The 13,717-nt window shown below is 39.6% G+C and overlaps 1 protein-coding gene across 6 annotated transcripts in view; it reads left to right on the top strand.

The window, feature by feature from the left end:
* The window catches only part of acads (acyl-CoA dehydrogenase short chain), a 141,684-nt gene extending 131,637 nt beyond the window's left edge, over positions 1–10,047 (top strand). For all 6 annotated transcript variants that reach the window (XM_059988346.1, XM_059988342.1, XM_059988347.1 and 3 more), the window contains one exon: positions 9,019–10,047. In XM_059988346.1, the coding sequence (XP_059844329.1) occupies positions 9,019–9,171 (153 nt within the window). In that variant the 3' untranslated portion in view covers positions 9,172–10,047. The remainder of the gene's footprint in view (positions 1–9,018) is intronic.
* Positions 10,048–13,717: the final 3,670 nt, after the last annotated feature.

Raw genomic sequence — 13,717 nt, 5'->3', positions numbered from 1 at the left:
GAAACACAATGTTAAGGTAGGGTTCTGAACTGAAGTTGTTTCAGGTGTTAGCGTTGCACCATTTTGTGTATTTTGTTACATGATTTTACTTTCACATGGAGCCATTTTCAACATTTTAGTAAATTTATGTAATAAATATTGCCATGATCTGTCTTTGCCATCGGGTTTTTACCGCTTATAAGAAAAGGATGAAACAATAGCAAGTAGAGAATTACATATTTTCAAAAGTTCAAAGGTCAAATTTAATGTCAGGAAAATGTATACAATATACATTCTGAAATGCTTTCTTCATCACAAACATCCATGAAAAACAGAGAAGTGCCCCAAGGGATGAACGACAGTTAAACGTGAAAACCCCAAAGTCCCTCCCAGCTGCCCCTCCTGCACATAAGCGGCAGCGAGCGACAATCCCCCTCCCCCCACCAGCAAAAATAAACGCGCATTGATACAATCACAGAGCCTAAGCGTGTGCTAAGCAATAGCAAAGATACAGACCAAAGTTATCCCAAAGGCTTTGCATTTCATCCAAAATTCGACAACCCACAGGTTCTCTCTCTCCCTGGCAAGGGAGAGGGAGTTATCCCCCATTTTCACAGTGAGCGGGAGACATAACAACTTGCTGTTCTACAATGTTAGAAGTCTGTATTGTTGCTTTTATCGAGCTCTGTGTCTGAAGATCACAAACACCTCGGGTCTGCGGACCCACAGCAAAAGATTTTCCAGCCTCCCCAATGACACACGAGTCTCCTGCTGTGAGATTTTTTGAGATTTGAACATGGGCGTTCTCTGCAAATGACTAAATGTCATTCTGCAATTAATTAGAAAGTATAGATGAATTGTTTAGCTAGGTTGAGAAAAGATGGTAGAAGGGTTGGTGTCAAAGTTTTAATTTGTAAAGCAGTAACTTAATATGTTAGCCTGTAAGATGAATTAGCGAGTGCAGTTGGCCCTCCTTATCCGCAAATTCAACCAACCGCGAATCGCAAAAACCTGGAAGCGCTCTTCCAGCACTTGTTGTTCGAGCATGTACAGACTTTTTTTCTTGTCATTATTCCATAAACAATGCAGTATAACAACCATATTACATAGCATTTACATTGTATTAGGTATTATAAGTAATCTAGAGATGATTTAAAGTATCCGGGAGGATGTGCGTGGGTTATTGTGGATCGGGATCGAAAAAAATCAGTTCTCTTACTAAGTAAGTCAGAACAGGTACATCTGGTATTATTTAGCGTCAGTTAGTCAAACATTTGTCTTAGTATATAATATATATTTTACCTTTCTATGCATATAAAACACTTAAGAACGTATGTTTCAGCGTCGAGCTTGGGAACGGAAGTTCCCAAGTTCGATCCAGTGACAGACCGCTTTCAAGTGCGCTGTTCACTGTGCCGGGTTGATGTGGAGGATCAAAAACCCAAAACCCAATTATTAAACTACTGCATTGCTCAGTAATAATTGTAGCTTTCATCGGGGCAGAGCCTTTCTCACTTTATCCTTTAAAATTGTTCTGATTGTTGACCAACTGTAGCCTAACGCTTTTCCAATGACTGATGGTGTTTCACCTCTTTCTGATCACTTTATTATTTCCACTTTATTTTCAATCGTGATCATGATTATTTTCGTGAACAGAAACACTGTGGATTCAGAGCTCTGGCGCCGGGTCCTAAGGTCCACTGCATTGAGACAAGTTAAATAAGGTCTCGGGTTCCACTGGGTCCTAAGGTCCACCACATTGAGACAGGTTGAATAAGGGACTTGAGCATCCGTGAATTTTGGTATCCATGAGGGGTCCCGGTACCAATCCCTCGCGGATAAGGAGGGCTGACTGTATATTGGATGCAATTAGGAAACCCATTAAAAGGTGGCCTTCTGGTAGTTGAACATGGAAAGGTAATTATTAGATCACAATGTTGTACTGTGGTGTTTTAAAATTTACTTGCATGGTTAAATTGCGATGTTTTAGGTTCTTAGAGCTGAGGACATTGATGCGGGGAAGAGAATATTGAAGAACACCTATCATTCTGTGCACAGTGCACACTCAGAAGGAATGAAACACTCTGAGAAATTGTCCAGCAATGTGACCTGGGCATCTGAAGGCTCCAGAGGGCATGGGTGAAGAATGTGATTTATTCATGTCAAAGACTTGATAATCACCATACTGGCCCACTGATCGTTAAAAGCTACAGAGGCTCTGTACCTGCCCAAAGGAATGTGCTTTAAGATAGAAGGGCTGCTACTATACGGTTGTTTAGAAAGGGTGGTGATTGTTTTATTGTTGTCATGTGTACCAAAGTACAGTGAAAAGCTTTTATGTGCATGCCATCCTGACAGATCTTTCCATACATAAGTACATCAAAAGAGGGCAAAAAATACAGAATATAGTATTACTGTTACAGGAAAAGTGTGGTGTAGATAGACAATAGGATACAAGAGCCATGACAAAGTGCACTGAGAGTTCATCTTTATTGTTTAAGAGGTCATTTCGAGAATCTTATAACAGTGTGATAGAAGCTGTCCTTGAGTCTGCTGGTAGATGTTGATTCAATCCGTGGAGGGAGTCTAGTTTTTTTGATGGACATTGATACGATGAAAGAGATGAATAAAGTAATTATCCATTCTCTCCAGATAGAATGACACTGGAATTGCACCAAGGGACAGCTGTAAGGGAATGCCCACATTGGCATCAGACCAGTACTCAGTGAATGCTGATCAGGCTAACACCAAGGGAGGTCCAGGCTGTTAATTGGTTAACTGGAGTGTTTCCTTCATCAGCACCATGGAGATTTGGCATGAAGGCAGATGTGGGAGCTTTTACTATATTTGGCTGTATACTTCTGCTGTAACCTGCAAGGATCCAGAACAAGAAGATGGGATTAGACTGGATAGCTCTTTCACCTCAACTACATCCATTCATATCTTCCTGGTGAGAATAGTTGCCTGCCCACAGTAGCAGTTCCAGCAAGATGTGAAGAACTTAATCTACGTCTATTCTAAGTGATTGCACTTCATAATTGCACCGTGTCCCTTGTAGTACAACTGACATCATATAAAATGAGTATGCATCATGTCTACTTCACAGTTCAAAGTAGACACCAAAACGTGGAAATAAGGAAAAATAAGTGCAGTTGAACTTAGATTGCAGAATTTGACTAAATGACTTTCCATTTCTCAACAAAATTCTGTATCCCTTTGCTGTCCCTTTGATATTTATACCAAAGCCAGCAGCCAACGTTGTTGAATTAGATATAATGTGGAATTAAAATATGAGTTTTGGCTAATAAGTATCAGTTTGCTTGTTCATTTTTTGAAGCATAAATACGTAGGTCGTCTGGCATCAAACAATGTAAGGAATCTACTATTGACTCTAAGTTATTGAAATTATCAGCTGCTCTGCAACAGGATGAGAGAAATACAGGAAAATACATATCGCTCAAACTGATAAAAATCTTGAATTCTGATTTGTGTGGAGATGACCAGAGGAATGTATATTGAATGAGAAATTCAGTTTGGGGACTCACATTAATAAAATCTGTAAGATACAAAGGAAAACTTTAGAAATGCTTAACAATTGAAATGAAGTTCAATTACTGAAGGAGTTGATATATTACTCATGAATGATGATATCTCTATCTGCATGCAGGTCTTCAGAATGAATGTATCCCCGATTTCTCATACTTTGACTCTCAGTATTATACTTTGAAAACTAATGCTGGTCAGTTCATTGTAGAGAAGTTCACCTTAAAAGACATTCATTTGGATCCAGTACTGGAGCAGTAACATAGATGGGCTGAGATGTAAATAAATGATAAACACAAGAGGTTCTGTAGATGATGGAAATCAAGGACAAAACACACAGAGTGCTGGGGGCACTCAGCAGGTTAGGCAGCATCAACAGAGAAGAATAAACAGTTGATGTTTTGGGTCGAGGTCCTTCATCAGGACTGGAATAGAAGGGGCAAGAAGCCGGAATAAAAAGGTGGGTGGAGGAGAAGGAGTACAAGCTGGTAATAAGTAAAACCAGGTGAGGGGTAAAGTGTGTGGGTGGGGGAGGGAGATGAAGTGAGAAAGTGGGTGAAAGAGCTGGCTGAAGAGGAAGGATTCTGGTAGCAGAGGACAGTAAAGCAAATGTAAATAAATACATGGCAGTATAAATGGGAAAGGTAAAAGCAAAACACTTTTACTATAACAATTGAAATAAAGTTCAAAAACCAAAAGAGTTGATTTATTATTCATGAAGGATTAGGTCTCTGTCTGCATACAGATCTTTAGAATGAATCTGGGAAACAGACCCCTCAGTTAATGGTAGGGGTCCATGGTATAAAAAAGGCTGGGGACTCCTACTTTAAAGAGAGAGACTCAGGAGGAGGCGGCCCTTCTGAATTGATAATGGAATACATTTGCAAAGTACTACTTTCTCAATTAAGACATTATCCATTGTAAAACTGATCATCTGTAGACAAATGATTTATAAATCTGCCATCATTTTTCATCTTTTGGGAAGAGTGACCAGAAGAATTGAAATCTTAATGGATTAAGTTTTAAAATGATTTACAAGTGACTATGTGGAAGGAAGAAAGGGATATAATAACAGAGGAGCTCAGGAAAATAGGAGCAGGAGTGTCACAACCACGGATTCGGCAGCACATCAGATTCGGCAGTTGTGCTCGTGAATATGCACGTGTCAGCTTATTATTATTTCATTGTGATAGTACTTAACTCCATTTGTTCCATCATAGAAACTTGGATAGAGCTACTCTTCGTTATCTGCATTCCCTTGCCCAAGAAATTGGAGTGTTGAGTCAGCTGACTCTGAGTTCTGACGATTTTATTCCTAGTTGTTTTTTTCAGCCTCGGCGTAGGCTTCGTTTTCCATTTGAGTGTTTTAGACAATGGCCCTGTTTGTCCTGGTGTTTATTATTCTTCTTTTTCCCTTTAACATCGTTCACATTAAAGTCTGTGAAATAGCGACCCGTTTCAGTGTCTCTCACTCCACACTTGGGCCATATCTGAACCGGGTGACTAGGGCTAAACCATCAGGCCCTTCAAACTGCCCTGCCATTTACTACGATCATAGGTGACCTCAAGCCAAGTTATGTGAAGTTTCCTGTCATTTAAATAATACATGTGTACTGTCAAATGGGATGTTTCTCCGGACCAGGGTGTAAAGCACTGTAGTATACATAATACATAATAATTTATGAAAGTAAGGATGAAATCTACAGATGGATTACACATAAATAAACAAACTGAAATACATAAATTAAATGCATCAGGAATTTCAGAAACCTAATGGCCTGAGGGAAGAAAATGTTTGCTATCCTGACCGTTCTTGTCTTTATGCATCAGAGTCTCCTGTCTGATGGTAGAAAATCAAAGAGGATGCTGGTTGGATGGATGGGATCCTTAATAACACTGAAGGCCCTGCATATGCAGTGTTCCTGATAAATGACCCCGATGGATGGTAGGGGGACCCCTATGCTCCTCTCCACAGTTCTCATAGGGCCTTCCAGTCTGGTGATACTCCTCCATTCAAGCTTATCTGACTATACGCATATACAGCCAAAACAACGTTCCTCCAGACCAGGGTGCACTTACAATACATACATCACACACAGCACATAAAACAAAATATTACCACAAATAAGTTAATAAAACATTACCAGATAATTAATTATAATGAATAAATAATAAAATAATAATTAAGTTAATAAAATAAGTTAACAAAATGCATGTGAAGTTTATAGCACAAGTAAACAGTGAACAACCTGTCCTAGTGATGAGACATGAGTGCTGGCAGGTCTTCAATCTATCAAATATTTATCTACCCCCTATTTTAAATGCTTATACTAACTCAGCTTCCACCATCAATGGGCAGAGAATTCCTGAAATTTATCACTGTCTGTGAGAAGAAATTTCTAACTATCTTGGTTTTAAATGACTGGTCCCTTGTAGCAATGTTCGCTTGTCTCAGACTTTCCCACTGGTGAATACATCCAAACATTACCCTGTACGGCTCCAAAGAAATGCCAGGACATTAACTGACCACTGTAAACTACCCCTTAGCATAGGTGGATGTGAATAAGACCAATGAAATGATTGTGGGCCTTAGGAAGATGCAGGCTGACCACTCCCCACTGCACATTCACGGCTCCTCTGTGGAGAGAGTTAGGAGCTCCAAGATTCTGAGAGTGCCCATAATGGACAATCTAGACTGGTCCCTCAAATCCACCTCTTCAGTCAAGAGAGCACAATCTACTTCTTGAGGAGATTGAGATGAGCAATGTTTCCCCCCTTCTTCCATTCTAACTAATTTTTACAGGAGCACCATTGAGAGTGTCCTGACCAGGTGCATCACCGTCTGGAATGGGAATTGCAAGGCATCCGACTGCAAAGAGTTGTGAGGACTGCTGAGAGGATCATTGGGGTCTCTCTTCCACCTATCAGATATTTTTATCAAGGGTGTTGCATATGCAGGACACTTAGCATTGTCATTGATCCCCACCATCTATCCAACAATCTCTTTGAGCCCATTCTGTCAGAAAGGAGGTACCCTAATGTTGGGACAGGAACTTCTTCCCCCAGGCTGTAAGACTTCTGAACTCCCTGCCACCACCCAGGACTCTTCACGTATGAAGAGCCAGTAGAGTTATTCTGTTTATTTTTTAACGTGTCATAAATGCACCTTATTATTTGTTAATTTGTTTGTGGTAATATTACTTTTATGTCTTGAGTGTGGTTACATGTGCTGTGTTGTGTATGTACTGCCCAAGTGCAGAGCGAGAGACACTGAAGTAGGTCAATAGTTCACAGACTTCAATGCGAGCAGTGTTTTAAGGGGAAATAAAACAATAAATGATAGGCCAAACAGGGCTGTTAACTGAAACTTTCAAATAGAAAGCTAAATGCCAACAAAAGAATATCTAAATATAAAATGGATATTGCTAGACTCCAGCGTCTGTTGACTGAATGGTCCATTTTCTCAGGTAAGGCTGAATACAAGTAGGCAGCGTAACATTGCGGTGCTTTGCTCAAGTCTCAATAAGCACTGCAACGAAAAGAATAGAGTTAATTACTGCCATAATGAAATAGTAATTGGCACATGCATATTCACGATGCAATTGCCAGATCTGCTGCGCAGTCCGCCTATGGGAGTGCATAGACCCTGCAGCAGAGTCTGTGATTGTGACAGCACGTCTCTTCAACTGATGAAGATCTCTTTGAAATTCACTGTAACCTGCTTCACTATCAACCAAGCCCTCTAATTTAGTATCAGCAACCTCTCTATTCATGTATGCATGTTAATATCCAAATCATTTACAAAAATAATGAACAACAGAGGTACCAACATTGACCCACTAGTCAGAGAATCTAGTCTCCAGTCAGAGAATTGGCCTTAATTCATCTCCATCTGCTTCCTGTCATGGAATCCGTTCTGAATCTTGCTAGCTCCCCAGGATCCCAAGTGATCTAACCTTCCAGATAAGCCTGCCATGTGGGACCTTATCAAAGGCCTTACTAAATTCCCTATCGACAGCATCCATTGACCTACCTTCATCAAAATACTTCAAAATACCGATGTGACCTCCCTCTCACAAAAACCATGCTGACTATTTCTGGTCAGGCCTTGGTATCCAAGTGATAGTCGATCTTATCCCTCCAATAACTTCCCTGCAACCGAAGTCTGGATCACTGGCCTGTAGTTTCCTTGCCTGTCCTTGCTACTCTTCCTGAACAATGGAACAACATTACCCTTCAGTCTTCCAGAACCTTGCGAGTGGCTAATTACAAAATCCCTACAACAGCCTCTGGCTTAATTCATCTCATTTGGCCTGCAATGCTGTCATAGTTTATTTCAATATTCACTAGAAATACACTAAGTAGACTTCCTCCAGAAAGTGAATTTTGGAGCTGGATTATGTTTAGTATTGTTATGACATGAATGTGTAATTTGCTGTCAGCGGAGAACCATCTTGGCCCCAACTCAAAAGTAGATTGGGTCTGAGCATTTATCTATTTTTCGTTTTCAGTGTAATGTTGAGAGTGAGCTGTGGGATGAGCTATGATTTATACATGCTGCTTTTGCCATACTTCAAAATAGTATGTGAAGTGCTTTTGGAAACATTTAGAAATGCGATGAGGCTTTAATAGAGTATAAAAACATACACACTGAACCAAAGAACCTATTTTGGAACTGTGAACACTGTGTTAACGATTGTGGGTCGTTACAAATGTTGGCAATGCATTTGCTGTTCAAACATAAATTGGCTGCTATCAACTGGATTGACAAACATAATGAATGATTATTAAATATGGCAATGATGAGGCATGTTTGCATCTATGTATGGATATAAATTGGAATATGCTGACTTTGTTATTTCAACAGAACTTTTTGATTTATATAGAGGCCTGGAATATATTTAAAGCTATGAAATATATTGATGGGTTTAAATTCCATCCTGGGAAATAAGAAGAACCCAGTGCCTTCTGGTTCATTTCAGTGCACTTGAGTTTACAGGAAAAGAAGTTTCTAACCTTCCATCACTTTTTGCTCTGAATTAGTTGTTTTGTTCTTCCACTTTCAGTTAGCTGTGGTTAGTACATTTCAACTATTGACTTGGATGTCTACCAAAGACTAAGTTCTGAATTCCTCAGAGTCTTACTCTTGTGTTCTTGCTTCAGAACTCAGTTTCTTAAATCATGTTTTACTCACTTTCTGCAAGTTCCTACTCTGATGGGGCTGTTGAAGTATTGGAATTGTTGTTCCTATACCTTGGCTGGCAACATCTGTGAAGGCTACAGAAATTGAACTTGAGTTACTGATGAATTAGAGTTGTAGTCCTTTTAGCACAAAAGCAAAGTCTTGGTGTATCTTTTCTTAGGAGTACAGTGTTTTAAAAATAAATATTCTCAGTTCTCATAACAAACCCACAAAATGCATGATGAATTTTTTTTTACTAGGCCTGTGTTGTTGGTTGTTTACTTAACCATTTTTCTGTCTCCTTATTTGTTTAGGCCATGCAAATTCTTGGAGGTATGGGCTATGTTACAGACATGGCAGCAGAGAGGCACTACCGTGATGCCCGCATAACTGAAATCTATGAAGGAACCAGTGAAATCCAGCGCCTGGTCATAGCCAACCAGTTATTAAAATCATACAAAGGTTAAGGATGTCCTTGTGAACAATCTGCTGACAAAATTGAAATTGCTAAATTTAACAGCACTGATAAATAGAAACTGAGATCTAATTCATCGTTGATGCTCTGATAAAATGTTGATATCTCTAGAATGGAGAAGTTTTTGTTTGCAGATCAGAAATATATTTGTTAGGATACAAAGCAGGCTAATCTAAGATATCAGAACAATGCAAGAGAGCTCCACAGCCAGGGATCCCATTTCAAATGAAAAGGAAACGTGAACGGCTTTTCAGTAGAAAACTTCAGTGGTTTTAAACCCAATTTAACCTACCCTAATTACTTTTCTTCCCTGCAAAGTTACCTGGTGTATCTAGGAAGTTTACATTATTTATTGCCATCCTCTCATTTTGAGATGCCAGGTGGGCTTCGTAGCTCACTCTGCAACAGTGTAAAGTTGTACTAAACAGTGTACTAAACCAGAAGGAATCAGTAAGGGAGATTGTTTCTAATGTGATCTAAAATTATATGCAAGATTAAAAGGTATGCTCACAGAAGTTCACTAAATCATTTGAGGCAGTCTTCTGTATAATCTAGATATCATTATGATATTCTGTTAAATGTTTACTTACTGCATTGCAAATACACATTATTTTAAATTTCATAGAATGTTATTGCTGTTTCACTCAAGTAGAAAGGAGCTGGTAAACATAGATTTTTCCTTGACAACTTTTTAATTTGGTGTTCTTGTTTTACAATTGAAATCCTCACTAAAATGTCATTGAGTTCCCTGGTTACAGTAAGCACATTATTGTAATTTCTTACCAGAATTTACTTCTGGATCGGCAACTTAAAAAGAAGCTTAAGCTGTCATAGAGCAGATTAATAAAATCTATATATTTAACAGGTATGCAGATCATTTACTTTATGTACTTGTAAGATTAAGCAACATTTTTTATTGCAAGTGCTTTGAGGTTAGTGGAAAGTGATCTTATTAGTAACCCTACCTTTGGGGCTTGGTCGATGTTTGTACATAGCTCTGATGCCAATAATGATGAACTAAACAGGTTGAACTCAACCTGGAGAGATTTGCACCAGGAGCCTGAATCTAGATATAATTTAATATGGAATTGATGCAGTCACTTGACATGAACTGTCTAAGCTGCCTAAAGATAAGTCAAATGACAATTCTTATCCACATGTTCATTGCTGACTGAGGTACAATAGGTAGTCTTTCCACTTCTCTCAGTAACAGAATTAATACAGTTGGAAAATGACCCGGCATCTGTGATGTTTGATGGTAATTTCAATGTGAGGATGCTGGGGGAGCTGGAGATTGTTCGTGAGGGTTTGGGAAATTTAGAAGTTAGAGCAGGGCGTACCATTTTACTTCAAGGAATTTGGTCACCTTATTATCATTTAACCTGGGCATCAATAGCAGAGATTTGCATGGTGAAACTTTGAACTCCATGCTACCACTGATACTTTCAGGGCAAATAACAGATGTTGAGGGTAACCATATGTTCCAGAGAAGCCTTCACAACTTAGATTGGCACAGTTCCTGGTACCCCTTTAATCAGGTCCATGTGGTGCCTTGATGCTCACAGCTCATTACTACAAGGATGAGTACCACTAAATGTGTATTTCATGATGCTCTAAAATCCAGTCCATTTTCATCACTGACCATGATGTTATCAACAAATACTGCTCCATATACAGTTATAGGGAATTGTGTTGCACCTTTGTCAGGTTGGATGCTGAAAGTTGGAGGTGCACCATTTGGCTTGTAGCAACAGTCGACTAGTCAAAAAATAATATTTCAAGATCTAACCATCAGATTTCTGGATTAGTTAATGTTATAGTATAATTTGTACATCTTATTGAGCCATATTTATCAGGGTTATGGAAATTCTGTGTAATGAACAAATAAGGCATCACAGACTTGATAAACTGCTTATATGGTGTCATGTATTCGGTAAGTCACAGTGAAATTTCTGCCCTAAGCTTGCATTTTTCATTGCCAACAATGGTGTCATTTAACTGGTGAACAAACCATCATTTTTGTGGTGTGTTTACTCTGCTATTTGAAAAATGAGACGATCTCCATTTTTTTTAAAAATGAGGAAAACAAGCCTGCAAATTGAAGTAGCCCTGGAAAGCCGCAACCCTCTGACTATGGAAGTGAGGTGGGCAAAGGCAGCACCTTAACAAAATCAGCATTCCTCTGGGTTCAGAGAAGCTGTCCTCTAATGATGCGGTTTGACAAGAAGCATGGTTGGTTATTTGTAAGGTCTTTTGTCATGAGTACTGATGTGCATAGTCCATGTCTCTTTGGTCTCCTCAGAAAGCAGACGCACTGGCAAGCTTTCTTGACAGGGAGGCTGCCTTCTTCAACCGTAAAAGATTGTGCAAGATATGTGCTCCCACGACCTTGAAACTGCACATAGTCTCCACTACTGTGCCGCCGACGTGAGGAGGGGTGGGAGTGGCGTGAGGTTTCCTGAAGTTGATAATCATCTCCGTTGTCTTGTTGACATTGAGGAAGAGGTATTTGCCTGGCAGTGGGCCTTGAGGTCTTCCACCTCCTCTCTGTAGGCCTTCTCATCACTGTTGTTGATGAGCCCCACCATTTGAAGCTGCTTGACGTCCAGAAGCTTGAAGCTACTCATTCTTTCTACATCTGAGGACTGGTATGTGCTCTCCAAACTTTCCCTTCCTGAAATCCACAATCATCACTTTGGGTTGATTAGAGTTGAAATCCACAACCCTAATGCTGATATTGAGTATGAGGCTGTTGTTGCAACACCATCCAACCATTCACTCTATCTCATTCCTGTACGCAACCTTGTCACCATCTGAGATTCTGCCAACAACAGTGGTGTCATCATCAAATTCCCTCTCCTTCAGTATAGGATTTAACATGATTTACAAGTGAACTGTAACTGACTCCAAGAGGGAGAAGGCAGTATGGAAGAAAGAAACTTGCATCTCTCGTCTGTTGTCACTCTTTATCCCAGCATCCCTCTTTATCACCAACACACCAGAACTTACAAAATTGCTAAAAATTAATTGCACAAGTGAAAATTAAAAGGCTAAATGCAATCATTTAAGTGTCTAACTGTATTAAAGTCTGTATTCAGCTCAATTACTTTCAGCAAATGTAAGTTACCTTTTCTTTGACTCTCACAACTGTTACTCTTGTGTTTAAATGAATGGACATGGTTTTCCTATTCAACAGGCTGATTCTCCAGTACATAATTATGCCTTTACAGTACTAATGGATTCTGTGGGTGCTTAGCTTTAGAGAATAGTCAAAGTTCAAAGTAAATTTATTAACAAGCTCCATGTATTTACGCACTTGTCACCATATACTACCCTGACATTAATTTTCTTGCAGGCATTCATAGTGGAATAAAGAAATACAATAGAATCAATGAAAAACTACACGCAAAGATTGACAAACCACTAATGTGCAAAAGAAAACAAACTGCAAATACAAAAAAAGCAAATATTAAGTAAATAATACTGTGAACACGAGTTGTAGAGTCCTTGACAATGAGAGGTTGGGGCATTGCTAGTAAAGAGCAGTCTGCAAGTTAGGGAACCTTGCAATTGCACAGTAACCCTGGAACTTGATAGCTTTTCCTAATGTTATTCCCCATTTTCTGTTTATTATTATAATGCTATTTACAAGTCCTTGTTGTTCAACAAATCTGCTGCTCTGATTTCTAAATTGTAATGCTTGCAAAATAGTTCCTTGGCTATAATAGCCTCAAGGTTTCCTGAGGTCATGAAGAGCACAGTATGAATGCATCCTTTTATTCCTTTGTTTCATTTGGTATGATTCTGCCTTAGCAAGTGTCAGTCTTTGTCAGCTGCAGCAACAGCGCTACCTCTCCAAACAACTTCAGTGAATACCTGGGTCAAACAAGCTGCATCATCATCCTCGGGATTTCTTGCTGCAATTGTTGCACTGTGCTTCCAAGTTTTCTGTAGTAGTGGTGTGGAACTTGGACCTCTGTAGCTGGGCTGCTTGGTTTTGCACCCATTTGGAGGCTGAGCTCCAAGCCTCCATCAGTTCATCCACCAAAGCTCTTGTGAGGATGGAAGATCCTTGAAACTAAAGTCCTAAACCTCACCCTTCTTCACCTTTGTGGGTTCTTCACCCCGGACTGCTCTCTAAAAAAGCATACAAGATAACAGAAGCAACCTTTTGGCCATTCCTGTCAGATACCTTCTCCTCCATCTGTGGAGTATACTACAGTTCTCACATGGTCACGTCAGTCACAAAGCAGGAGGGGGGATGAATCACAAGGGATGTCTAAGAAGCAGAAATCCTAAATGGTGTCTTTCAGTGCTGACCTAAGGAACTGCTGCTGTGAAAAGACAAGTATTTTAGCCGTCATCAAGCCAGGTTTGACATTTTCAGTCACTTGGTTCCCAGTTTCACCTTTGTGGGTTCATAATAAATTGTATTTTGTCTTGCCTATCACCTTGCCTTTTTCTTTTCACTGAGTCACAGAGTGAGAGAGCATATTAACAGGCTCTTCAGCTCATCGAGTCTGCACCAACCCAACATC

Source organism: Hypanus sabinus, chromosome 13 (assembly GCF_030144855.1).
Source record: "Hypanus sabinus isolate sHypSab1 chromosome 13, sHypSab1.hap1, whole genome shotgun sequence".
Lineage (NCBI taxonomy): Eukaryota > Metazoa > Chordata > Chondrichthyes > Myliobatiformes > Dasyatidae > Hypanus > Hypanus sabinus.
Note: the sequence above shows the minus strand (reverse complement) of the source record. Positions and strands in the feature narration are given on the sequence as shown.